The sequence below is a fragment of the Tenrec ecaudatus genome, chromosome 10 (assembly GCF_050624435.1).
Source record: "Tenrec ecaudatus isolate mTenEca1 chromosome 10, mTenEca1.hap1, whole genome shotgun sequence".
Classification (NCBI taxonomy): Eukaryota; Metazoa; Chordata; class Mammalia; order Afrosoricida; family Tenrecidae; genus Tenrec; species Tenrec ecaudatus.
Genome location: NC_134539.1, coordinates 31,381,118 through 31,407,672, shown reverse-complemented (window position 1 = coordinate 31,407,672; position 26,555 = coordinate 31,381,118). Strand labels below are relative to the sequence as shown.

Genomic DNA, 26,555 nt, shown 5'->3' with positions numbered 1-26,555 from the left:
AATTGGTCATCTGTTGGGTAGTATCCATACTTTTTTATTTAAAATTTATTTCAAATGGTGGTGTAGGTGAAGGTTTACAGAGAAAAGCATATTTTTCTTTTTTAAAATCATTTTATTGGGGGCTTGTACAACTCTTATTACAATCCATGCATCCATCCATTGTGTCAAGCACATTTGTACATTTGTTGCCATCATCATTCTCAAAACATTTGCTTTCTACTTGAGCCCTTGGTATCAGCTCCTCATTTTTTTCCCTCCCTCCCCTTTTTCCCTCCCTTATGAGCCCTTGATAATTTATTATTATTTTGTCGTATCTTACAATGTCAAACGTTTCCCTTCACCCACTTTTCTGTTGTCCATCCCCCTTTCCACTGCACTCTCCCCTCTACCCTTCATATTACTTTTTCATTCAACAATTAAACACACTTTGTTTTATGAAATTAATTTTAGGCCCTTCAATATATACCAGCACTCTTCCCACGTTTCCATTTGTCCCCACTTGTTTGCCCCCTTTGAGGAGTACATCTCTCATGTGCTATAGTGCTTGTTTAGTGACTGGCTGAGAAGTGCTCGCTGTGGGTGGATTTAGTTCCAGTCTTGAAGGTCGTCCTAATGTCTTAGGGTCACAGTGTTGGGGGTCCTAGCAGCAGCTCTTTGACCAATGAATATGGTCTTTGTTATGATTCTGAGTACTGTTCTATATTTTCCCCACTGTATTTGTTCTTTGATTTTGACTATTCTTGTCTCTGAGCTATTGAACTTCACATCTCTTGGTACCGCTTTCTGGCTCCTTCTCAATATTAATTCATGTTAGATTTTTAACGCTTGCTAAAATTTCAGTAGTTCACTCTCTTCCTTAATCTCTGCCTTACCCTCTTACAATTGGTTGAAAAATGAGACAGCATGAATTAAATATGCAAACTTATAATTTTTTATTTGAATTCATAATCTTTTTATTACTTCAAATCATTCATGCTATAATGTGGGTGAGTTTTATATAACATTAGAACTGTGAATGTGAGTAAATAAAGTAAAATTGGGTTTTCCTATGTATACTTACTTTTCCTTAATCGTTGCTGAAAATTTATCCTGTTTTCAGAGGAAAGCCCTTTGTAATAAGTCCCTTTGTGGATTCTTGTAACATTTGAGAAAATATCTTTGAATTGTGTTTTGTAAGCAAATAGTAGCTTCTTTAGGGGTTTTTACATTTCTATTAGTGAAGGTAAATAAACAAGAATTCCCAAAAATATTGCAGGGAGGACCTGCTTATCTTCCCCTGGTCTCCTCTAAAGGAAAATGATGTTGTACATGATTGACATGGATACAGTGTATGTGTATAATTTTGAGGCATTACATATCATACTTCAGATTCCTATAACTGACATCACAATCAAGATACATGCTACCAGATCAGTTTCCTGGGGCTGTCATAGCAAATTATTATACTTTGGCTGAACAGAACAGAGATTTTTTTCCCCTCACAATTAAGGAGGTCAAAGTTTGAAATTTACTGTTGATGGGAACCGGCTTTTCTCCAGAGATTTTAGAGAAAAATCCTTCCTTTATGTCATTCAGCTCTGGGGCTCTAGATGGTCTGCCAGCCTTAATCAGCTTTTTAGAGAACTGGACAAGTCCTCCAAACTCAAGCCCTATTGCTGCCTCACAGAACCCTTCAGTTCGCCCCATTCAGAGTGGCTGCTTCAGACAGTTTGAAAAATTAAAGGCCAATGGATGTTGCCAACAAAGCAGATATATTGTTATAAAAAACACATTCTAGAACTAACCAGTGAAAATAAACAGACCAAGCAAAATCATCATAGTTTTTCTTAATATAAATGTCTAGATTAATCATGGAAGGGGTTTTTCTTTGTCTTGACCTTTTGATGTTCTTTCTAGATTCTATGGTTTATGTGGGATTTTCTCATCAGTTAATTTAACAAATAGGAACAGAATGCAATAAAACATACAGTCAGTTTTTATTCTGGGTGGGAAAAAAGGGGCAACTTTGTTTTCCTAGACAAAATCTTTCAAAATAGAGATAAAACCAGCCAGACAAAATTTTTCTTTACTTTTTGTTCTTGACTTGAACAACTGGCCTTATATGGGCAGTTTTCACACGTGTAAAAAGGAGCTGGTATCAGGTGAACTTCTTGGAAAATCTTTCCTGTTGTAACTGTTGGAAGTGAGGATCTGACAAAGGATTTTGGTAGGGCTGAATTGCTAGAAAACCAGGGCAGCGTTTGCCAACAGGCTCCTTTGGTAGCTTTCCCATGCTGAAAGGGGCTGTCAGCTGCTGGCATTCCTGATGCATTTGTCTGGGACCTTCTTGAAGGGTAGCTTATATCTAGATGGTAAAACTTTGCAAGCAGTGGACTTGTATAGAGACCAGCCACATCTGTGATGATCACAGAGCAAGGAGCAACTAAAATTATATTCTTTGCATCAGTGTTCTAAAGAACATGCGTGATAACATTTACTGTTTCATAAAGAACAGTAGTCAAATTGCTGTTATTTGGTTAGTGGTTTTTGTAGCCTGTCAGTGGATTTTAATACTTTTAGAACATTTTCTTCTGTCTTGTATCATTGTTAGTAGCTCCCTGTTGTGAATAGCTTCTCTATCTGTCGTGAAGAGTGCATGGGAAAGTGGATTATTGCAGATGCGTTAGGCTCTATTAATATTTTCAGCTTTATTATATATTGTTTTATTGGGGGCTTTTACTGCTCTTAAGATTTTTTTTTACTTAAAAGAGCATTTTATTGGGAGCTCTTATTTAACTCTTATAAACAATCCATACACCATTTTTAGAATATTTTCTTCCTACTTGAGCCCTTGGTATCAGCTCTTCTTTTTTTCCTTGCCCCCTCTGCTTTCTTTTAGATTGAGGTTTTAATTTGTTGCTGCTGTAGCTTGGTTTTTTTGTTTGTTTTTTTGCGGGGATAAGCTTTTCTTTATTTGAATTCCAGAATAGGTAAATCTATAGCAAGAGTAGCTGGATTCAAGGTTTCTTGAGGGTAAGGCATGGGAGGTATCATGTTTCTTCTCTTCATGTATTTGTATTACTTTTTAAGTGTGTGTGTGTGTGTGTGTGTGTGTGTTTGAGTAAATATACCCATACTGTTCTTGGTATAGGTTCCAGAATAATATGGAATTTAGCATCATTGACCATTTTTTGTTTACTGTGGCTTTCAGTGTTAAAGGTATTTTTTTAGTTAACCAAGAATCTGAGCATTTGCTGAGTGTAGATGTTGTAGAGTCCCAGTCCTGGGAAAAAATGTAAGAGTTACCAAAACACTGATTTATTCTTTAGAATGATCTTCTAAAACATTGGACTTAATTTTTTTTTTCCATCAAAAGACCTTTGGTCCTTCACTGGGCTGTTGGATGAGAAAAATGGTTTTAGGGTCATGAATATACTTAGGATACATGTTGCTGGTAGTAGTATGAGGAAGAGAACAATTTTGCTGTCTTCCTCTAGTTGGTGCAGCCTACTGAAGATGTCTGAGTTGGTTGAAGTGGAGACTTGAGCACAGCTGCTGCTGTTGATACTGACCTTTTCCAGCACCCTTGCAGAATTCCCTTTTTAACTTTCTGGCCTTAGGATTTGTATGTCTCATAAATTCCCACCTTGCCACTCTTTCCTTTTATCTTGCTTTGCAACTCAAGTATTTTTGATACTGTTGAATGATTTCTTAGAAGACTCCCTTTTTAAAAACTAGCCCCTATTAATATTTAACCATGGTTAGTGCTATTTGCCACATGGATGACACTGAAATTGAATTTCTGTTAAAATGGGTCTCCATGAACCCACTTACCAGGATCAGTTAAGTGTTTTTTGTTTTCCTTTTGTAACAAATCATACAATTCACCATTTAAAGGTACACTTTGCTGCTACTTAACATAGTCACAGAATTGTGCGACTCTTAGAACATTTTCATCACCCCAAAAAGAAACCTGGTACCTTTTAGCAGTCACCTCCTATTTCCCTTCACTAGCTCCAGTAACCACCATTCTATTTTCTGTCTTACTGACTTGCCTGTTTTGCGTATTTCATAAAAATGGGATCATATGGGGGTCTTTTGGGACTGCCTGCTTTAACTTAATATAACTTAATATAATGCTGTCAAGTTTCATCTGTTTTGTAGCATATTCAGTATTTCATTTATGGCCCCAATAAAATGCCATTGCTCATTATTTTATTTTTATTTAAGCTTTGCTCTTTTAACTATTTAGATAATTAAATGTTTTACGTCTTAAAAATTAGCTCTCGTTTAATAGCCAGGTTTTTTACTTATTAAAAATTAACACTAATATGAAACTTTCTTATTCCTAAATTTGGATTGTTTTCTTGCCCAAATCTTATGGATGAAAGCTGTCATCCTAGATAAAGTTTGTATTCGGTTTAGTTGTGGTTTACCTTTGGCAAACCTTGGGTCTGTGAAACTGAAGAAAGGTAACCTTATTAATCAGTCTGGGCCTTGAGACAGGCCTTTAAAATAGTAAGATAAAAATTTTTTTTCTTCCTTTTTTATTGCAGCTGTGTCATATTCAGTGCCTTGCCCCATACATGGGGAGCACTGGCCCTAAAGGCTGCCACAGAAACACTGTAACTCATGGGCCCTGTACATCTCCTCTGGGCCTCAGGGATAAATGTTGTGACAGACGTTAAGCTACTAAACCTTGTGGGGTAGACTGGCGGGCCTATTGCCCTCACCAGGTAAACTTGTGGTCTACTTAAAAAAAAAATCACTTTTTAGATTTTGTAAAGAAAAGATTTCTGATTTATGCTTGTTTGGAGCCTTGGTGGCATTGTTTGGGGAGAGGTAGACTGCTAACTTCTAGGTCAACGATTTAAACCCACCATCGGAGAAAGATAAGACCGTTGGTGCCTGTGAAGATTTACAAAAAGTTTCGGAAACCCTCTAGGAACCCTAGGAGTCAGAATGGACTTGGTGGTTTTTTTATTAAGTTGCATATAAACGACCATCTCTGGAGACACAGGGGCTCCTCTTATTCTCCCCGCCCTCTGATTCTGCCCTGACGCAGACTTGCTGCCATCGTGCCTGCCTGCTGGTTCAAGGGGCAGTGTGTAGAGAGTGATAGAACACAGCCTGCAGGTTACTTAGTGATTGTTCTCCTCCTGGTTTTCTTTAAAATGAAAATAGAGCCTTATGTTATGATATTTGCACTTGCTGATTTAAAAAGACCTACTTTATTTTATAAGAATAAAATAAAGTATTATTTTATTACTTTTTGCATTGTGCTAAGCTGCAGCATCCGCAGATATTATACAAGCAGAATAATTAGATGCTGTCCTATATCACTCGGGTTACTTACTGGGCAGGTAGCTGTGCCAGCAGGGACCAGTAGGTTGGGTGCACTGGATGAGATGTTGATGTCAGGAATAATGACAGCGCTGTTTGGGTAGAGGAGTGTCAAATGAAGTTGGTAGCAGTATGATTAATTGTGTGGGACATGAACTGTATTTGTTTCTTTCGTTTGAAAGGATTTGGACGTGGCAGAGGGAGAGGGGCAGGAAGATTCTCTACTCAAGGAATGGGGTAAGTCAAATAATCCTACATTTGTAGTTGCTGCCTTTTTACTCTGGTTTCTCCTGTTCTATGCTATACCAATTTTACTAGTGATTTGGGTGTTTTTAATGTTTAAAAGAAGCTTGTTAATAAGTGAAGTGGATAAAATTGGTATTTTAATAGACAACAGAGTAGGGCTTCTCTACCTCGGCATTTGGACATTTTGATTGGACAATTTTGTGTTTGAAGCAGGCATTATTGGGGCAATTTAAGTTGTTTAGCAGTATCCCTGGTTTCTGCCTACTACAAATCAGAGGCACTCTCTCCATCTCCTTGCCTACCATTCAAAACATTATAAAACAAACAAACAAAACACAGAACTGCACAGCCATCAAGTTGACTCAGCAACCCTAGAGGACAGACTAGAGCTGGTGCTTTCGGGTGTCAGAGACTTTGAATCTTTATAAAGCCGGCATCCTCCTTTTTCTACTACAGAGAGAGGTTGGTAGGGATGAACAACTGACTTTGGGGTTAGTACTCACCAATAAGAATATAAAAAAGTGCCCCACATGTTGTAAAATTCTCTCTGGAGGCACACTCATCCCTGGTTGAGCCCTGCTGCTTTGAGAACTGTTCGGAACCTAAGGAGCTTTGTTGGTAAGACTCTTTCAGTGCTAAGTAAACACAAAGCTTACATGAAAGTGATCATTGTTCCCCTGAATCATGGTACTAAAGGGCATACTTTCACTAAATACGTTTAATTAACAGTTTATTGAAGACTTATGAATATGAACTTTTAAATTTTCTGCTGCTTCTAAAGCAGCAGTTCTCAACCTGTGGGTTGCAACCCCTTTGGTGGGGGCTGTCAAACGACCCTTTCACAGGGATTGCCCAAGATCATTTGAAAACATATTTCTGATGGTCTTAGAAACCAAGAAGTTGGCTTTTTACGCATACTGTCGCAAAATATAGCAATTTAGTTTACTGTTGTTCTATTAAGACTGTTACCCATGCTGCACCATTCTTCAAGACAAAATTTCATTTATTTGTCATTAGAAATGAGTATTTCACAAAATGTAATTACATATTTTTTTGTGATGAATCACTATGTTTTAATTATGTTCAGTTTGTTACAATGAAAATACATATCAGGTATTTACATTACGATTCATAACAGTAGCAAAATTACAATGATGGAGTAACAACAAAAATAATTTTATGGTTGGGGTCCCCACCACATGAGGAACTGTATGAAAGGGTCATGGCATGAGGAAGGCTGAGAACCGCTGTTCTAAAGGATTTGTTTCCATTGGGCTTTTAGAGAAGCTAAATTTTTTATCACAAACAGAGGGAGGATAGGAATAAAAGGAATGGGCTTTTGTCTCCAGGAGCCTCAGCGCAGTCCTGTTGGGCCAGTGCCCTCTAGAGGTGGCGTCCCTAATTTAGCCCAGACCTTCCTGCTTTTTTCAAAAGGGATGGACCAAAACTCCGGGAACAAACGCTAAAACGTTTATGTTTGACCCATTAAGCTCTAAACTGCTGTGTGCTTTTTTTGTTGTTTTTAAATCATTTTATTGGGGCCTCATACATGCTCTGGTGCTTTTTGTGGTTGCTTTAAAAAATACTTTGTGAACATGTCAAAGATAGTTATTTTTTTTGGCCTTTGTTTTAAAAACTCAACTCATGATTTCCTATGTTTTCAGTGTAAGAGTTTAGCTTAAGATTTTATTTATACTTAACATTTCTACACATAAAGCACCGTTTCTCTGGAGTCAGTTCTGACTTGGGCCCACTTGGTCAGAGCACAGGTGTGATTCGTAGGGTTTCCAGTGTCGGGGTTTTGGGTAGCTTGATAAGGTTTTCTTTCCTTAAGGTGCCTCTGGGTGGACTCAAACCTCGACCCTTATAATGAACAGCCAGTTACTTTAACTGCCCCAATTAAGGTCTTCTTCCTAGAAATAAGGAACATACAATTTTATGGTAAAGATTAAACAAGTCAAAATTTGATTTTGGAACAAAGACACTTGTTTTCTTCTTCAGTCTGGGCTTGATGTCCTGGAAGCTGTTTTCTTCTTTGCACACAGTGATCTCAGCCCTTGCCACCTTCTCCAGGTTGCAGAGACATCTGTTTTTGACCCTGGTAGTAGCCTGATGAATAAGCTACAATTGAATAGGGGACTGAGGGCTAAGACTTTTGGTGTTGTTGTGTGAAGAAATTGAACTTGTTTGAGGAGATCATGTACAGTCAGTTTTGTGGCTTTGATGCTTGCTTCATTTGCCTTTATTCTTTATTTTTACCCCAGAACATTTAATCCTGCGGACTATTCAGATCCTTTATCCTCGGATGGATGTGGAACAAAACCAGCAGTTTGGGAAGCTACTCATAATGGTGCAGATGAAGGAACTGGTAAGTGTTTTAGTCTTGCTTTGCTTTTTAAATGTTTTACTCCCACCCTTTTGTGTTTTCATACAAAGATGATGTCAAAATGTGTGCAGGTGGAGAACAAGGAAGCACAGGCTGTTGCCCTAGCTCTGAGCCGGCTCCTAACCCCCAAACTCTCTTACTTCCTAATGCTGTTTGTTTTGTTTTTACCTTCCTCACTGATTCAGGGGTTGTAGATGGCAATCAGCCACAAGTTAATCCAAATCAGGTTCCATTCTCCATGTGTCTGGGGAGCGCTCAAGTTTGTTAGATGTATTCACCATTCAGAATTGTGGAAACTAAAATTTAGCCAAATAAAGTGCTAGGTGGTTGGTGGGGTTGAGACAACATTGTTTCTGCAAGATTTTCTAAGTCCTGCTATTTTGGGGTTATTTTCTGGGTAAATATTTGTTATTGCAGTATTTATTTACATAGAACTCAATTCAGCATTCTGAAACATATATCTATAGCTTAAAAAGTTAGCATCCATTAACATCAACCCTGGAAGTATAGACTAATGAATGAGAAATCAAGGATAGACAGCAAAAAGTTGTAATGGTTGTTTGAAAAGACTAATAAGATTAAAAAACTTCTCTTGAGACTAAACAAAGAAAAAGAGAGGAAGCATAAATAATTGGTGGCAGGAATGAGAAAAGGGACATTGATAGAGATTGTATAGGTAGTGACGTATCCTAAGAAGATACTTGTGTTAGTCCAGGTTGACTAGAGAAACAAATCCAGAGACCCTCATATACATGTAAGAGAACTTTATATCAAGAAGTAATTTATGCATTAATAAAACTTAGAGATCAAGTCCATAAGTTCAGTATTAGCTCATAAGTCTGATATTAGCCCATGAATTCCTCTTTAGACTCAGGCAGCACATGCAATGATGCTGATTGCAGGAAGATCACAGGTCAGTGGGTGGAAAGCTCCGTGGGTCTAGTGGCAGTGGATGCATCTCCAGGGCTCTAGCTGCCATCAATGTAGCTCCATGTGGCTTGTTAACAGGAATATGAAGCAGAGAGTGTGTGTCCCAGCTTCAGGGAAGAAGAGAAGAAACTGGAGAATCCACATGAGAAGACTATGCCCACAAGGAGGGATCACCAAGCTGTGACCTTCATTCTTATTTATCAAGTTGACATGAAATTATATAACTACCATGATACTCTATGGACTAACACAATCTCACTTATCAGCCCAGATATAAAATTATTAATCATAATAATAGAAAACAGAACCCAATAAGACAAGAGAGAATAATATTATATCAAAACCATGTTAAAATTACATGAGAATAGGAATTGTGTGTTCATACAAAACTTTGTGCATGAATGTCATACCAACAGGATTCATACTAGCCACCACCACCGCCCCCCTCCCCCCCAAATTCATTAACTTGATTAGTGGATAAATGACATCTGGCATAGTGATATGATGGAATTTATTTAGCCATCTAAAGGACCAGTCCTGATATGCTTCAGCATAGATGAGTCTTAAAACATGCCAGGGGGAAGAAAGACGTCAGCCATAAAAGACCATCTATTGTATGATCCCCACTCATATCTATTATCTAGAGATAGAAAACTGATTAGTGGCTTCCAGAGTTGGGAGAGGCAGGAATGCAGGGTGAGTGCTAATGGCCCAGTTTTCTTTTTGAGATGATGAAAATGCTCTGGAATTAGATCATGGTACTTCACAACGATATGAATATACTAAGAACCACTCAATTATGTACTTTAAAATGATGGAATGTATGTTATATCAGAAAAAAGCAATATTATTTCTTTAACAGAATAAAGAAGAAATTTACTCAATAAGAAAAGCATTTGACAAAATTCAATATCTGTTCATAATTTTAAAAGAATCAGAGATCAAGAATAGCAGGGAAATGTCCCATAGGGATTATCTGCGTAAACCAGAGCGAGCCTTGCACATAAAGGTGATGTGTTGAAAGCTTTGCCTGTGGCGTAAGAGAAAGATGCTTGCTCTCATTGCTTGTCTCCATCACTCTCTTAGAGATTCTCGCCATACAGTAAGGGAGTAAACACAGCGTGTAAGGGATGAAAAGGAGAAAACATTCTCTGTCATTTTTCGAGATGATACAGAATCTAGAAAGGTTATTAGAGTTAAAGGAGGTTCGCAGAAGTCTCACTATTGTGCCTTTACATTCATCATTGACTCAGTCTTTACATTTATTCTATGGTTTTCCACCACACTACAATTTTCCACATTATTTTTTCTGATTGTTTAAAATCATGTTTACTCAAGTGTAGTTTACATATATTAAAATTTACTCTTCACACAGGCATACAGATCAGGTGGGTGAATTCTGACAAAGGCATAAAATCACAGAACCACCACTAATTACTAAAAGGAAGGATGGTATTCTTATACACTGATATATATTGTATATAAAAACCAAAATCACAGTCATTGAGTTAGTTGTTGCTGACTCATAGTGACCCTGTAGGACATGGTAGAAACGCCCTATGAGTTTCTGAGACTGTACCTCATTATGGGAGTAGATAGAGCCCCATTTTGCATGATTGAAATAAAATTGACAGAAAAAAAATGTATAGTTTAGAACACCATTGTAGGGATGGGGGAGGTAAGGTGAGGGGGCTATGAATAGATCTGACAACATAGATGCAAAGTTCTTATTCCATGCTGAAAATTATGAGAAAAATCAGTGTCCCAAATGTGGGGATGGCTCTCCTTACTGTGTTCCATAGATAGGGCATCTGTTACAGATTGAAGGGTTGCAGGCAGCCCTGTGTGTCATGCTAATCTATTGGCGTCGTTTTTCCAACGTATGCTTGCTTTTATCTTTTCACATTTTAGTAATTCTCACAATATTTCAAACTTGACTTACTAGACTCTAGTGTAGTGTAAGCATAACTTTATATGCACTAGAAAACAAAAAAAAAATCATGATAACTTGTTTCATTGTGATATCCCTGTAGTGAACTGGTCTGGAACTGCCTTATACATCTCTGAAATGTGACAGTAGAAAGGGTTCATAGTGTTCATGAATTGGAAGGCTCAATATTCTTAAAATGTCATTACTACCTGTGATAGTTACATGTTCTGGTGTCAATTTGAGAGTATTAAGAGTGAAGGGGTAGAGTGTAGCCTGCCATTCAGCTTGATGGACCTCATTTGGAGGCGCTAAGAAGATAAATAGCTCGCTGGAGGCGGGGCACACACTCCCTGTGACATTACTGACAACAAGCCTGATGGAGCTATGCTGATGGCAGCCAGAATCCTGGAGCTGGAGGAGCCACTTGGAGACCCACGCCAGCACTGAGAAGCCTCTACCGCCATTGGATCCACAAGCCTTTCTACCTACTGCCCTGTGATCTTCCTGCATTTGACATCATTGCATGTGTTTCCTGAGTCTGAAGAGGAATTTATAGATTGGTATTGGGCATATGGGCTAATACCGGACTTATGGACTTGATGAATACCTTTGTTGTTTTGATATGTTAAAAACCTTCCATTTTATGTTCGTCCACAGAACTGACATCAAATACTCACAAAGTAGTTTGTGATCTGACAGATGAAAGTTCTTTTGGACTCAAAGATATGGATGGGTTTGAAATACAGAAATTTACTTGGTTTAGAATCTTATGAAATGCTTGTAGTATTTCCATTCAGAAAATCAAAGCTAGCTATACAAATTCATCAGACAATGTAAATAAACTATTTTTACAACCACTTGGTAAAATAAAAACCATCAGCCTTAGCTTATAAAAGTATTTGACAGATTGGCCTTCAAGGAGTCTCCGAATTTTGCATTGTTATTTTCCTAATTAGCTTTCTTTTAAGTACCTACTTTAGAGGTGTAACCTTAAATTCATTTGCACATAGAGCAGTCAAGTCAAATTTTTTGGCTTATACTGTACATGCTGTCATTGAAGCTTGTCCATATCTTCAATTATCTTTCCAGTGACAGGTGTGACTTTGGCACCACTCAGAGTGGTACCCACATCCTGTTTAGTGTGGAGGCTTTCAGGTGTGTACGAGTTGGTTGGTAGCTGATGGATGTATGGGTTCTTAAGGAAAATTCTACCACAATCCCCCCACCCCCCCAATAATCCTAAGTGCCTCATAGATGAAAGTTTTAGGAATGAGTTTTCAAGCAATTCATTTCTGTTTCACAAGTAAATATCTATTTCATTCCCAAAACTATTTAGTGCCAATCATTCTTTTTTTTAATTTTATCTTTAAGCATTCATTTTGTGTAGAAGTTGCAAGCTTGAAATTAAAATACAGGCATATTTCAAGATATTGCAGGTTTAATCCCAGACTATGGCAATAAAGCAAGTCATAAAACATTTTTTGGTTTCTCGGTGCATATTAAAGTCATGCTTACAATGTTCTAGGAGGTATCAGAAACTTCGTGGAACCATGGAATGAAAACATACTGAGCTCTTTGAAATCAAATAACTTTTAGGAAAAAGAGATATTGTTAGATTAGCAAATGTGTCTCAAAGACATGAATGATCATTTGTTGTTGGGAAAATGGTGCCATAGACGGATTTTATGCAGTGTTGCCACAAACCTTTACTTTGTAAAAGCAAAAACCTGCGTTTAGGAGGTTAACTTAGCCCCCCCAGCCCCCCCCCCCCCCCCCCAATGCACAAGCGCTCACATGCAAAGTGTTTGCTAGAAAAGTAGCTTTTGTGGGTTAGCTGCTGCCCTGTCTCAGGAAACTGACAGAGCAGCTATACATCTCACTTCCTTGAGGTGATTACCATTCATATGTTGATGTATTTCCTTTAAAATATTTTCTCCTGGATTTGTTTGGATCATTGCTTTAGATTAGCAGGCTGTTCAGAAGGAGTCTCAGTCCGAAGCCGGGTCCATAAGCACCAGCACTTTCTGTGGAGCTCTTGCGCTGTTGGGAGCACCTCTAACCTCCTCTGCAGAGCCCAGACAGGGCTATGAGCAGAACTAATGTTTTTCTTGGCTGGAGGTCTATTAGGAAACCATAGGATAGAATTATTATCTTTTAAAAATGCTTTTCTATATTTAATATTCACTAGTCCACTTGAAGTAGTGTTTTAAGTCACACCTGCCCTTGAGCTTTGTTTGGTTTTAAATTGTATCCATTATAGAAAATTTTAATGTTGTTAATTACATATATTTTGCATCGTCCACATTTTCTCACTTAATGCAGAATTGCTTGGATATCTACAGAGTAGATTTAAGCAGTAGAATTTTGCCATGAATTATGAAACTGCATTTATGTGTATTATGTAGGCAAGTTTCTTTTGAATATGACTAATTTTATCGAGAGTACATTTAAGAGCCTTGGGTTTCCGTTCTTTTTTGAAAAAGCATTTTATTGGGGCTCTTACAGCTCTTATAACATCCCATACATCAATTGTATGAAATATGTTTGTTGCCATCATCATTTCCTAAACATTTTGTACTTGAGCTCTTGGTATAAGCTCATCTTTTTCCCCTTCCTTCCCCCACCCTCCCTCTAGAGCCTTACATTTCATGCATCATCAATAAAATTGTTCATGAGCTGTGTAATAGTTGTCTTTCTTGTGCCATACAAAAGAGAAATTTATTTGGAAAAAACTATGGCTTTATGATGTAAACATTGACTTGTCATTTCCAAACAGGGACTTGGAAGAATTCTGTGGAAGAGTGGACAACGGAAGACTGGACTGAAGATGTAAGAGCTTTAAACTTGATCAAACACATCTTTCTTTTATCATCAGGTGGGGCATGTGTGTTTTGGGAAAAAGCCTAAGGTAAGACATCTTACCTTAGCCGAGTTCTCAGACATGTTGCTTTCTTCAGAGTTTCATCTCAGAAAGAAAGTGGTGGTTTGAGATTTTAAAGGGATATGGATTTAAAGCATCTATTTAAAAATGGTTAGGCATTAAATAGGACTGAGAGTTTTGAGTTTACTTTGTGTGGCCTGTTAGGCAAATAACCCTTTAACCTTTGCCTGTGGACTGCCCTTGTAGAATGTTTTTGTGGTATGAATTGGGGCGCCAGCTACCCACCACTATCATGGGTTCAATAAGCACAATTGTACGGTTGAGCTATACAAATATTGAAGTCATTGAGAGCATGAGAGAGAGAAGAGTCAAATACTGGATTCAGACACAATTCATGGCAGCATGCTCACCTCCTGGATGGCCATGATCTTACCAGCCGGGTCCATGCACAGTGTGGGCTGAAGGGAGGTGGGGTGGAGACCAGGTAGGAGGCTCAAGGACCGTCTCACTGCTAACCAAGGGTTATATCTCCTTCGGGGGCATGATTACAGGTCACCATACGTCACAGGAAGGAGCAGTACAGTAGCCATGCACATCTTAGGAAGGGGATGTATGATAGGCATAAGTGTGACAGGAAGGGGATGAGCTAGGGGTGTGCCCACGGCAATGGGAAGGTCTAGGGGTATACATGTGACAAGATGGGCAGACCCTAGAGTCATGATGGCAGCCTAGCCTTAGTCATCCTTGGGCAGGTTTGACTTCTCTGGAGTCTCCTACAAGGAAACAGACAACTACTATCCTTATCAGAAGGGAGTGGGCCCTATTTGTTGTGAGAGAAACAGTGGTGTCTGCTTGCTCTAGATGGCTGACTTACTTCTGATGACCTCCAAGTGTATAACATTCCCAAGCAGCTACGTTTGGCATATATTTGGGGGAGACAGCTTGGGAGAAATCCTTCTGTATCCCACAGGGATACAGTTGAAATTAACTTGTGCAAGTCATCCTAATTCCAGGTCCCACCCTTCATTCTCCCTTTTGACTAGACAAACTTTTTTGATCCACAGGTGTTTTGTTGGGGGTGGGGAGGGTTGTTTTTATTTAGTGTACTACATTAGTTTCTGTGCAGTACTGTATGTTTTGTCTTCAAAATAACTTCTTTAGGAAAACATTTTCTACTAGATAATATAAAAAGGAGCAATTGAAGTAGCATAATTTCTTACCCTACACTGTCTTTCTATATGGTGTTTAAGGTTTGGACAGAAGCATGTGCTTGAGAGTTTGATCAGACATGAACCAGGAAAAAATTAAGGGACGAAACAATTTAGAGTTGCATAGGCCACAGACTTGGTTCTCTTTCCTAAATGCCTCTATGGATTTGTGCTGACAGAAGCAGTTTGGAATGAGAGATGAATTTTTAAGGACCTTAGTCAGGGCACTGTTCCTGGGGCTTGATTTCTTTACTTGTGAGAAAGGGTAGCAGCAATTCCTAGACCAGTTATCCTTCTAAATGGCATGTTAACAATATTGTGGCATAGAATTATTTTTACTTTATAAAACTGTAAGAAGAAAATAAAAACTAAAGTAACTTAAAAGGACTTTTTAAAAACCTTTGTACGTGTGTTATTTCCCTTTTTAGTAATTGTATATTTGACTTGTAAGAGAATTAGGGTGGGTATGAGGCAACAACCCAAAACACAAACCAAGAAAACTTCCTCATGCTCTTCAGTCAATTATAACTCAGAGAGCCTGTCAATCTTCACAGGAGTGGACAGCCATCTCTTTGTGCCCCAGAAAGACTGGTGTGTTTGAACTGCCAACTGTGTGGTTATCGGCTTGTCACCTAGCCCATAGGATAAAAATAAATACATTCATTTGATTGAGATTTAGGCTGTTTATTCACTGCTGCTCTATATTAACCACCAGTCCTTGAGATGGGATGTCACTTGGTTCTCTGTTACTAGTAATGTGAGAAGGGGAAGAGCTGAGTGCTTATGTAAACCAGTGGAGAGCTCTCCTACGGATAAAGGGAAGTCAGAGTGAGCACCCCGTGGTACCGTTTGGTATTTCAAGCACGGCCATCCTACTGTGCATTTGAATTTTTGTTAGAATGAATTCAAAGCAAAAAGACTAAGGCTAAAAGCCAGGCATGTCCTGTCTTGACCTCTCAGGTTAGAAAACACCAGTGGAAGGCAAAGCTTATATTCACGTTGTAGCTCTGTTGACCTTTTGATCTTGGCTTGGACAAGACATCTTTCTGATTCTCTCAGTTATTACCATTTCAATGAATAGTGTTAATGGCTAATCAGATAAAGTCTTACAAAAATTTGCTAATAAGTAATATACAATAAACAGTGAGACAGCATTCTGTGCAGGGCAGACGTTATACAGTGTGATATATAATTAATGAAAATAGCACAGTAGGTATGTGCATCTCTTTTTAATATGAAATTATCAAGAAAATACAAAAATTTTTGAGGCAACACAAAATAATGTGATTGGTAGGGAAATAATTTTAAAATGTAGTCCTAAATTCCATTGATACCTTAGAACAATCACTATTCACCTCTCCTTTACGATGACAGCCCTGTTTTAAGAGAAGGGGGAAATCCTGTCTCAGTACAACACCAGGGGTAGCTCTGGTGTCAGCGTTTTGCATCTCTTTTAACTTTATAGTTAAGTGACTCTAGGGCTACTCTGCAGCTGCTTTTCATAGAATTACCCCTTGCTGTTCTTTCTTGACTCTTACTTAATTATAGTTAATAAGTTTCTTTAAGGTCTGTAGGCTGTTTTAAAATACTACCTACAGTTGCTGCAAGCCTAATGCGCGCTCTGTTTTAAAATACTACCAGGAAAGGGAGTACAATCGTCCCTTCCTTTTGAAATATCATTGGGTTGGCACTTTTTGTTTTTAAAGAAAGGGAACACCTCTCCTCAGTCATTGCCTGGATAGTCCTGTCTCAGAAAGTCTGATTTTAAGAGTCTCAAAGATCTGGGAGACATTTCAGGGTGTGAAGAATAACATCTGCCTTTGAGTAGTACTTTTCATTAGTTTCTTGTGTTATTTTGTTTGATCAATACTTGTTAGCCTTCAGAAGACCATGCCAATTTCATTAATGAAAATTGAAGGGGAGGGAGGGGAAAAAAAAAAAGAGGACCTGATGCAAGGGGCTTAAGTGGAGAGCAAATGCTTTGAGAATGATTGGGGCAGGGAATGTATGGATGTGCTTTATACAATTGATGTATGTATATGTATGGATGGTGATAAGAGTTGTATGGGTCCCTAATAAAATGTAAAAAAAGAAAAGAGGAGAAAAAAATGATTAGGGCAGGGACTGTACAGATGTGCTTTATACAATTTATGTATGTATATGTATGAACTGTGATAAGAATTGTATGAGCCCCTAATAAATTGTTAAAATTAAAAAAAAAAAGAAAATTGAAGTTTCAACCATTTTTATTGTGAGTGGCAATAAAAATGAATGAGCTAAAACAGTATGCATGAATCTCGAAGCAATTATGCTCTGTCAACAAAGGCAGGAAGGGACGCAACTTGGTACATACTGTTAGGAAGCACGCCTATGCTATGCGGGCCCACCTATGAGTGGTGGTAATTCTAATGGAGTATGTGCATGCCACTCACTGTTCAGTTGTTTAAATATTTACTGTTTAGATCTGTTTTACCTCAATACAATTTTATTTTTTCAAAGCCAAATTTATAGTCTAATAAATCAATATAGATTACTGGTCAGCGAAATATAAAAGCCATCTTTGGAGGAAACAGTTTGTTTAATTTACTTTTTAAAACTTTGTTCCCTCTTGGCATTTTTGGGTAGCACAGACCATGGTTTTATTGGGGGTTTCTTTTGATGTAGTGGCAAATAGAGAGTAGTTGGGCTGGGACATGAACACTCGTTGGACATTAGTGTGACTTTGTTGTCTCCCATCAGTTATATAATGGTGTGACACCTTTATTGTAGGCTTGTCAATCTAAAAGTTTTATCACCGGGGGAGGGGGGAGAGGGGAGGAAAATGAGGAGCTGATGCCAGGGGCTTAGGTGGAGAGCAGATGTTTTGAGAATGATGAGGGCAATGAATGTACAAATGTGCTTTACACAATTGATGTATGTATGGATTGCGATAAGAGTTGTATGAGCCCCTAATAAAATGATTTTTTTAAAAGAAAGTTTTATCACCAGAAGGAAGGGGGAAAAACCTATTTCCTTCTTTTTTGCAGAACCCCTTTTGGGTATAGTACAATTGAACGTACTGGTGAAAAAATTTGCCAGTCTTCAATACATTTCTGGCTTTACATCTAAGGGTAAAACATGTTTTGTTTCCCACACAGCTTTCTGAAACAAAGGTCTTCACTGCTTCATCTGTCCCAGCAGAGAATCATGTCACCCCTGGACAAAGGTAAACACCTTTTGCCCCCTTTGTTTTGTGAGTCAACCATTATTGTAAGTTTTTTTTTTTGCTAGGGCAAAGTATTTTGGTCTTTGAGTATGTCTACCTAGCTTTAATTTTCTTTTCTTTTTCAATCTCAAACTAGCTTTTATTTTATTCCTAACCTATCTGGTCAGCTGAGGAAACTTCAATTATATAAAAATTAGAACACTGACAAAATGTCTAATACACGTAGTTCAATAGGTGTCTGTTAGCAAAGCCAGTTCATGTACGCACAGGTTTATTCTAAACAAAACGGGTTTAACCATGTACCTGTGATCAATAGGTGGCTGCAGACAGTTCTCTCAGTAATACGCTTTCCTGAATCTTGTTAGGGTACCTTCAGAAGAAGGTTCCATTAAACTATTGGCTTTGCAGGGGAGGAGGGGGCAGCCTCACTGGTGGATTTTCAGCAGAATTTTCACCCTAGGTTTGGGAGCCCTAGCTTTGATTCCTAGTCAACACACTTCATACGGAGTCACTGCCTATCAGTTCACAGAGGCGTGCATGATACTAGGATGCTGTAAAGATTCCAGCAGAGCTTCCGACTGAGGTAGATTAGGAAGAAAGGCCTGAAAGTCCACTTCTGAAAAGCGTAGTTACTGTTTTTTAAGCTTATTATAGGATATCCTTTGGCGTTTTCACGTAATACTATTGATTTAGATTTAAGACAAATTTCTTATGCCTATTGTAATCTACTTGGCTTGTGAATTGCAGAACAGGAAGAAGCTTTGGGGATAATAACATTCATAGAACGTGTACAGAACTGAATCATTAAAGAAAATCAACACGTCTTTGTGCCGCAGCAACCAGAGACACGTTTACATCTGATTGTAAAAAAGCAGCCAAGAAGCAATTTAAACACTTATCACTATGGTTTCAAAACACAGTGCTCTGTGAGGTGCCTCCAAAAATATTCGTATAGAATGCAAAGATGTGGAACCTCCCACACGTTTTGGAGATACTCTCGTAGAAGGATGATGTTTCAATATGTAAGGCACTATTGAACCTGCCTTTCTAATCTCATGATAATGAGCTGGGTATTAGGGAAAACTTTTTGAAGCATCTTCTTTCTTTCTCTATAATGCTGATAGGATAATTTTCATTATAAAAGATGGTTCTTTTCAGGCGTCAGAGAACCAAAAAATCATATCATTGTGAATGATGGGGAGTGCAGAGTTGGGACCCAAAGCCCATCTGTAGGCAACTGGACATCCCCTAACAGAGGGTCGTGAGCCAGTCAGGGTGCAGTGTAGCAACAATGAAACATACAACTTTCCTCTAGTTCTTTATTGCTTCCTCCTCCCTACTTTCATGATCCCAATTTTATCTTACAAATCCAGCTAGACCAGAGGATGTACATTGGTACAGATAAGAACTGGAAACACAGGGAATCCAGGGCAGATAACCCCCCTCAGGACCAGTGGTGAGAGTGGCGATACTGGGAAGGTTGGGTAGAAGGGGATAATCGATTACAAGGATCTACATATAACTCCCTGCTGGGGGACGGACAAGAGAAAAGTTGGCAAAAAGAGATGTCGGACAGTATAAGACATGACAAAATATTAAGTTATAAATTATCAAGGGTTCGTGAGGGAGTGGGGGGCAGGGAAGAAGGGGAAAAAATGAGAATCTGATACCAAGGGCTCAAGTAGAAAGCAAAATGTTTTTGAATGAGAATGGCAACATCTGTACAAATGTGATTGACTCGATGGATGGATGGATGGAGTGTGATAAGAGTTGTACGAGCCCCGAATAAAATTATTTTTAAAAAGAAAGAAATATTTCGTAATATATATTTTTAAAGATTATACCTTTTGTAGTGGTTAGTATTTTTTTTTCATTTTCATTAGATAATCTAATTTTCTGTGTCCCTATCTTATCTAGCTCTTGGAAAAGATTTTTGTTTAAAATTCTTTTATTGCAGACTCTTACATTGGATAAGATATTTTTGTAGTCATGAAAATCCTAAGTAATAAAAAACTATGGCTGTGTATCCCTAGGTGTAGACCATCAGAAGCTTCGGTACTAAAGTACCGAATCTAAAGTACTGGTTTGGGACTTCGGTCTGGCCATGGAGACATGAGAGTGGCAATTTATAAGGAGCAGGAATCAGGGCTGGTAACATTGCTCTGTTTTTGAGGGAGTCATGAATGATTTGACCTCCCAGAATCTGCCAGCCTGACTGGTACAGAGCGAGAACTGCTGGGAACCAGCCCCTGGAAATTTGTTAATGGAACAAATCAGTATGGAAGAGAACCCTGAGCATCTTGGAGTTCCTGTGATACTAGGCAAGCTGGGGAGAAATTGTTTCAGGAAGTTAATAGCTCATTCACATGTCAGGTAGTTTTATCTGGAGGAACCCTTTCCCCTCTTGCTTTCAGATCTTAAATGGAAATGTTGCTTTTCTGGCATCTTCACAAGAGTTCTAGTTGACGTTGTGTGTGTTGTTATCTTGGGCACCTCCCCTGAATATTTAGGTAAGAAAATTAGGTAAACTTAAGTTTATTATGGAGTTGAATGAAAAACTCCCAGGAATATATAAGATAAATAAAAAACTCTTCAAATGATCTGTTCAGATCTTGACTCTCATTCTCCAAGGATATATTCTCACTCTCCTTTGGGAAGGTTAAAGAAACCCTGAATCTAAGTAATAAAAGCTGCTGAAAGAAATAAGCCAGGCTGGTACAAATAGGTACAGGAAACCCAGGACAGATGATCCCTTCAGCACCAGTGGTGAGAGTGGCGATACCAGGAGGGTAGAGGGAGGGAGGGTTGGAAAGGAGGAACCGATGACAAGGATCTTCACATAACTTCCTCCCTGGGGGACAGACAACAGAAAAGTGGGTGAAGGGAGACATAGGACAGTGCAAGATATGACAGTATAATCATTTGCAAATTATCAAGGGTTCATGAGGGAGGGGGGAGCAGGAAGGGGGGGCAAAAAATGAGCTGATGCCAGGGGCTCGGGTGGAAAGCAGATGTTTGAGAATATTGAGGGCAGTGAATGTACAAATGTGTTTTATACAATTGATGTATGTATGGATTGTGGTAAGAGTTGTATGAGCCCCTAATAAAACGATTTAGAAAAAAAGAAATAAGCCAAACTTATTTTACTGTATTTACTCAATTGCTCTAATTTTTTGAACCAGTCATCATTGTACTATTTCTTTGGTGTTTTCTCAGGACACTCTGGTCTCTTTCTTGGCAAAACCATGTCTCAGTGACTTGGTATTTTGTGCGCTTTATTTGATGATTGATGCTCCCCTTCTGGCTTCTTCAAACTCTAGTGTCCCAGGTTTCTCCTTTAAGTAGCTGTTTAGCATGAATCAGTTTTTATTGGTTCATTTCTGAAATTAATGTTTTTGGTAAGATTGGCTTCTGACTGGTTTCTCATTTGCTTTTTGTCTGCATAGCATTGATCTCGTAGCCTTGCTGCAGAAGCCTGCTCCTTCCAGCCAAGCCTCAGAAGCCAACTCCTTTGACTCTTCCCAGCAGCAGGGTTTTGGCCAAGCCCTTGTCTTCACAAATTCTCAACACAACAATCAGATGGCACCAGGGAACGGCAGCTCCTCTGCTGTCAACTCCTATTCTCCTCAGAGTCTGGTAACTCACTTTGATTTCAGTATAAGACTTTAAGGAAAATGTGCTCTAGAAATGGATTTGCTTCTTACCATTATTTTTTAAACATAGAGACTTTTACAGTAAATGTCCGTCCAGAAAACAATGATGTGCAATGTCCAAGCACATATCTGATGACTTCATGTGGACTCAACTTCGCTGAGTTTCCTGGACAAAGATAAAAATAGTTCTTTTTTATGATTGTCCATGTTCTCTTCAGTCATGATCATTTAGTCAGATTGAAGTCCTTCTTATTAATGATTGCTAGCGGGAGTTGCTTCCCTGCCTGGCACTGGGCTTAAGATGATAGAATTTCTATGTTTTCTTTTTTTCAATGTTTGTCAATATTGGCTTACCCCTAAAATATGTACAGTTTGTTCTTTTCAAGTCTGCCAAGATGCTTATATGTTTTGCATTTTTCTTCTTTGTTCTTATATAAAATACAGCTGCAAAAATGCCAAGCTGTGTAGTATCAGCTTCCAGAGTTTGGGAGTGTGTCTGTGGAAATAACCTTATCAGTGCTAGGTGCCCAACTTTCCATGAGAGTGATTAATGAAGCATCTGGGCGCAGGCTGGTGGGAGCATGTGGGAAAATATGGCTGGAGGCCAGTGAACTGAAGTGCTTGCCCTGCTGGCGGTAGTCGTGGGGAAGGGGGAGGCCTTGAATGGAGTGTGTGCCCCACAGGCCTGCCTACAGCTCTCACTAATGATGACTGTCTGGTTCAGTTTTTCTGGTGCTTTCCCTTGCATTCCACTCTAGGGAAACAGTAGAATTTAAGAATTTGATGTAATCTTTCTCCCCTGCTTAATTCAAAGAATCATTAGCTGCCATCTAATAAAAGGAAGGATTGATTCAATTTATCACCTTTTCATTGCTACCAATCTTCAACTTTGTATAGTGAGTCTGCATTGCTGGCTTGTGAAGTTAGCATTTTTAGTGTCGTTGGTGACCGTGCATGAGGTGGTGCTAATGACTGCAGTGGGAGAGGCCGAGGCATGATGCCATCTGTTGGTTTTAAAGCTTCAGTAAGCGCTCCCACCCCACCCCAAGTGTTTTCCTGAGTCATCCACGTCCTTTCCTCCTTTGCCTTTCCCTTTTCTGCGACAGTTGTGATGCAGTGTCCTTGGTGGAATCTCCATTAGGGGCCCTGAAATCATAGGTCACTTTTATAATGACCTTCAGGTGTGTTGCTTACTTACCTCATGACCAACACTCCAACGCTTTGAGGAAGCAGAGTAAGAAGTGGCTCCATTTTTAGCGAAGCAGTAGACAGGGCTCTGGGGTGAACAATAATACAGAGGAGTGTGTGCTCCTTAGAGCACCTAGCCACACTAGACCGGAAGGGCAGCATTTGCCCAGGGCTAAAGCTCAGAAGGCAAGAAAGAGTGGGAAGGAAGACAGGAAGGCAATGGATATGACTGACAGACACAGGGAGGAAACAGGAAGAGGGCCAATACATTTGTGGGGATTACAGCCAGTGTCATAAAGCGTAATGTGTATGGATTGTTGATTGGAATAAAAAAGTTGTCCTGCAAACTTTTACCCAAATCACAAGAACTGCACTGAAAAAAACAAGCCAACAAAACCCCCTTAATTTTCTAGATTTGGTCTTTTCAGGAGAATGAAAAGTGTATTGGTTTTTTATGGCTTTTAAAAAGAAGTCCTGGTGGCGCAGGGTGATTATGTGTTGGGTTGGCAACCACAGCAGGTTGGGAGAAAGATAAGACTTTCTTCTCCTGTACAGAGTTACAGTCTTGGAAACCTGCTAGGGACGTTCTGCTCTGTCCTACTGGGGCTGTTAGTTGGAATCGGCTTAATGGCGGTGAGTTTGTTTTGGGTTTGGTGATGTGCAATCGTGTAGTTGATCTGCCACCTGCTTCTTACTTCTCCTAGATCCTGCTTTTTGTCCTGACAGTGTAGGTAGGAGAGATGCAGCACTGTCTTTTGTGTACTTACTTATGGAGCATGCATGGTGTTTGTTACTGGTCTAAACAATCTGAAATAGGAACACTATCCGGGAATCTGCTCAACGTCAAATCCTTGTCTATTTCCATGTCTGATTTTGGAGTATTAGTTGTTAATTAACTTAGTGCTCTGGCCTGCATGTGTCCTTGCAGGGTGAGCTAGTTCATGGTTGATATCTTTGATGTCCAAGCCTGTCCTTTTCTTTAAAAATGACTCTTTTGGCCCATAGATTAAGAAAAGTGTTTGATTGTATGTGTCAGGCATGTATTTGTCATTTAACACATAGTTGAAAAAAAGTGGTATTTTGATTGTGCACTTGTGGCATCAGTTCTTTTTTCTTTTAAGATTAATTTCTTGAAATAATTGTAAAAATATTCTCATCAGAATTAGAAGAGAGTGCTAAATTTATTTGTGCAGTTATTGTTGCATAGTAACACTATAAAGTAATATTTTCTTAAGTGGCTCTTGGTAAGTGTGATATTCAGGCTCTCACAAGGGAGGAGGCACGAAGTCCATGGAAAGAATCTCATTATCATCCAATTCTAGTTTTTTTTTCATGAAATTTGAAGCCCTTCTAATAGTATTGGAAATGACTGGTGTGTTTGAAAGCCGGCAGTGGGACTTCTGTGTGGCTGAGAGTATCTACTTTCCTTTCCTTTCAAAGTCATCCGTCCTTGGTTCCGGGTTTGGAGAGCTAGCACCTTCCAACATGGCCAGCATCACCAGCTCCCAGATTCTGGACCAGTTGAAAACGCCTAGCTTGGGCCAGTTTGCCACCCAGAGTTCACAGCAGAATAGTACAAGTTCCCCAGCAACCACTTCTTCTTGGGACCTCAAGCCCACAGCATCTCAGTCATCAGTCCTCAGTCACTTTGGTAAGTATGTCTCTTCTGTGCTGTTTTCTCCTCCTGAGCAGAGCCTTCTGACTTGTGAATGCTAATGGGGAGCTTATCCAGAGAGATTTCTTTTTAGTTTTGTATAAGTGCCGCACCATTTCTGAATTAAATTGAATTGGTCAGCTTTTTATTGTGCAAATTGCTCCATTCATCTATGTATCTTTCTTTGTAGGCCTTTAAGAGATGGGCAAAGGCTCGGTAGACATAGGCAGATGCAAAAGAGTCACATTGAGTACATTCATAAACAGAATTTTCTGAATTCCACTAGAATCGAGTGGTGGCAGAACATGGAGTGTGGACAGCCTTTTAACCTTCACTCTCCATGTTGCTTTCTCAGTCTTAAATCCCCATGTATCCACCATTATTTGGCTGGCCAGCCTTACTTACTGTGGTTTGTATTGTTAAGACATCATGTGTAAGTTAAGTGTTTCTAAACTATACTCCTATTGAAATTGTGGCTTGAATCCTCATTCCATAGTAGGACACCGGTGGGCTTCTGTAACCATATGGAAAGGCTATCTGGGTTGTTCTGTGTCTAGAGAGCAGAAGGAGAGGAAAATGAATTTTTCGGCTCGGTGAGAGGCCTTACTTGTTGCAGGTCCTCGGACCACCACTAGGTTTCACGTGTTGTCTCCTAAGGAAGCGCATTAGCTTGGTGCCTGAGGGTTTTGATGGGGCTGCTTACAGAGCCAAGGAACCCTGGTTGTGCACTGGTTTCGTGCTTGACGACGAACAGAGAGGGGTGGTTTGACCCCACCAGTGCCTCCCTGGGGAACAAGATCTGATATGGTGCTCTGTACCCATAAAGATGACAGTCCAGCAATCTGTTCTGTAGGACTATCTTGAGTCAGAAGTGACTCATTGGTACAGGGCAACAGCAACATAACAAGCGCTCTTGGCCATGCACAACCCAAAATTTCAGATTCCATAGAGACCCAGGCAGCCCTCAAGGGTCAGCCTTGCAAGTGTACCTTTCTAAACGGAGCTCAGTCTCAGGCCTCCCGTGGTCTACTTCTTTTTTGCAGATTCACTAAGAAGTAATACATGAACATTCCAGTTGCATTTTGTTTATGAAGTCTCTTTCTGGTTCATGCCTCTAAAATTAAGTTCAAAAATAGTTTAATTTAAGATAGAAATAAATATATCCAATCGTGAACCGACAAACCACAGACCTTCAACTGGATAGGCCACCTATTTAGGTGGTAAAGTTTACTGGCACACAGCTTTTCTGTATTGACCGTGAACCCTTGCACACAGCAACGACAGGCCTTCAAAGCCCATTGTATTCACCTTCTGCTCGCTCTGTACAGAACAAGATTGCTGGCTTTGTCGGTGGGAACAAGACAATTTATTTAGTAAATGATGGTTAAACTGGCTATTTATTTGTAAGGTAAAGTTGGATTTCTGTCTCCCACTGCAAACCCGAGTGCCAAATGAATCAAATATTTAAACATAATGGATCAAGAACACAGTGCGGGGTGGGGGTGGGGGAACATGGGAAATTTTAAGTAATCTTTGAGATAGGTATTTCTAGATTTGCCGAAAGCACCATAACCAAACTGAAAGTCAGATCATCATTGATCAACATGTTTGAAAACATCATAGACAAAGGACTGGTTTTTTTTAACATGAAAAAGAATCAAATGAGCAGAGATATGGACACAATAGGAAAAGACCACTAAAGAATATGAAATAAGATGTTATTGAACTTGGATAATTTTCATGTACATTGATTCTCTATCATGTTCCACCAATCAGACTAACAGATGAATGTTTGGTATCTGAGTGTGTTCAAGAGGGTGTGCTCCCTGATGGAAAGCAGTTTTGAAATGGCTCTGAAAGTTTACATACATTTACCTTTGGGACCAGGAACTCTAGGAATCCTCAGGAACCCTTGGCACTGGAGTCAAACGCCATGCAGAAAGACTGGGAGC

The 26,555-nt window shown here is 39.2% G+C and overlaps 1 protein-coding gene and 2 non-coding genes across 14 annotated transcripts in view; all 3 read left to right on the top strand.

Annotated features, from left to right (window-relative positions):
• Nucleotides 1-26,555, top strand: part of UBAP2 (ubiquitin associated protein 2) — a 123,250-nt gene that overhangs the window by 76,088 nt on the left and 20,607 nt on the right. For all 12 annotated transcript variants that reach the window (XM_075560039.1, XM_075560042.1, XM_075560037.1 and 9 more), the window contains 6 exons: nucleotides 5,505-5,559; nucleotides 7,833-7,936; nucleotides 13,591-13,643; nucleotides 18,041-18,108; nucleotides 21,555-21,744; nucleotides 24,390-24,600. In XM_075560039.1, the coding sequence (XP_075416154.1) occupies nucleotides 5,505-5,559; nucleotides 7,833-7,936; nucleotides 13,591-13,643; nucleotides 18,041-18,108; nucleotides 21,555-21,744; nucleotides 24,390-24,600 (681 nt within the window). The remainder of the gene's footprint in view (nucleotides 1-5,504; nucleotides 5,560-7,832; nucleotides 7,937-13,590; nucleotides 13,644-18,040; nucleotides 18,109-21,554; nucleotides 21,745-24,389; nucleotides 24,601-26,555) is intronic.
• On the top strand, nucleotides 4,531-4,666 carry LOC142460529 (small nucleolar RNA SNORA5). Its single transcript, XR_012786718.1, has one exon. It is a non-coding gene; the product is annotated as a small nucleolar RNA SNORA5 (small nucleolar RNA).
• Nucleotides 21,853-21,933, top strand: LOC142460660 (small nucleolar RNA SNORD121A). Its single transcript, XR_012786826.1, has one exon. It is a non-coding gene; the product is annotated as a small nucleolar RNA SNORD121A (small nucleolar RNA).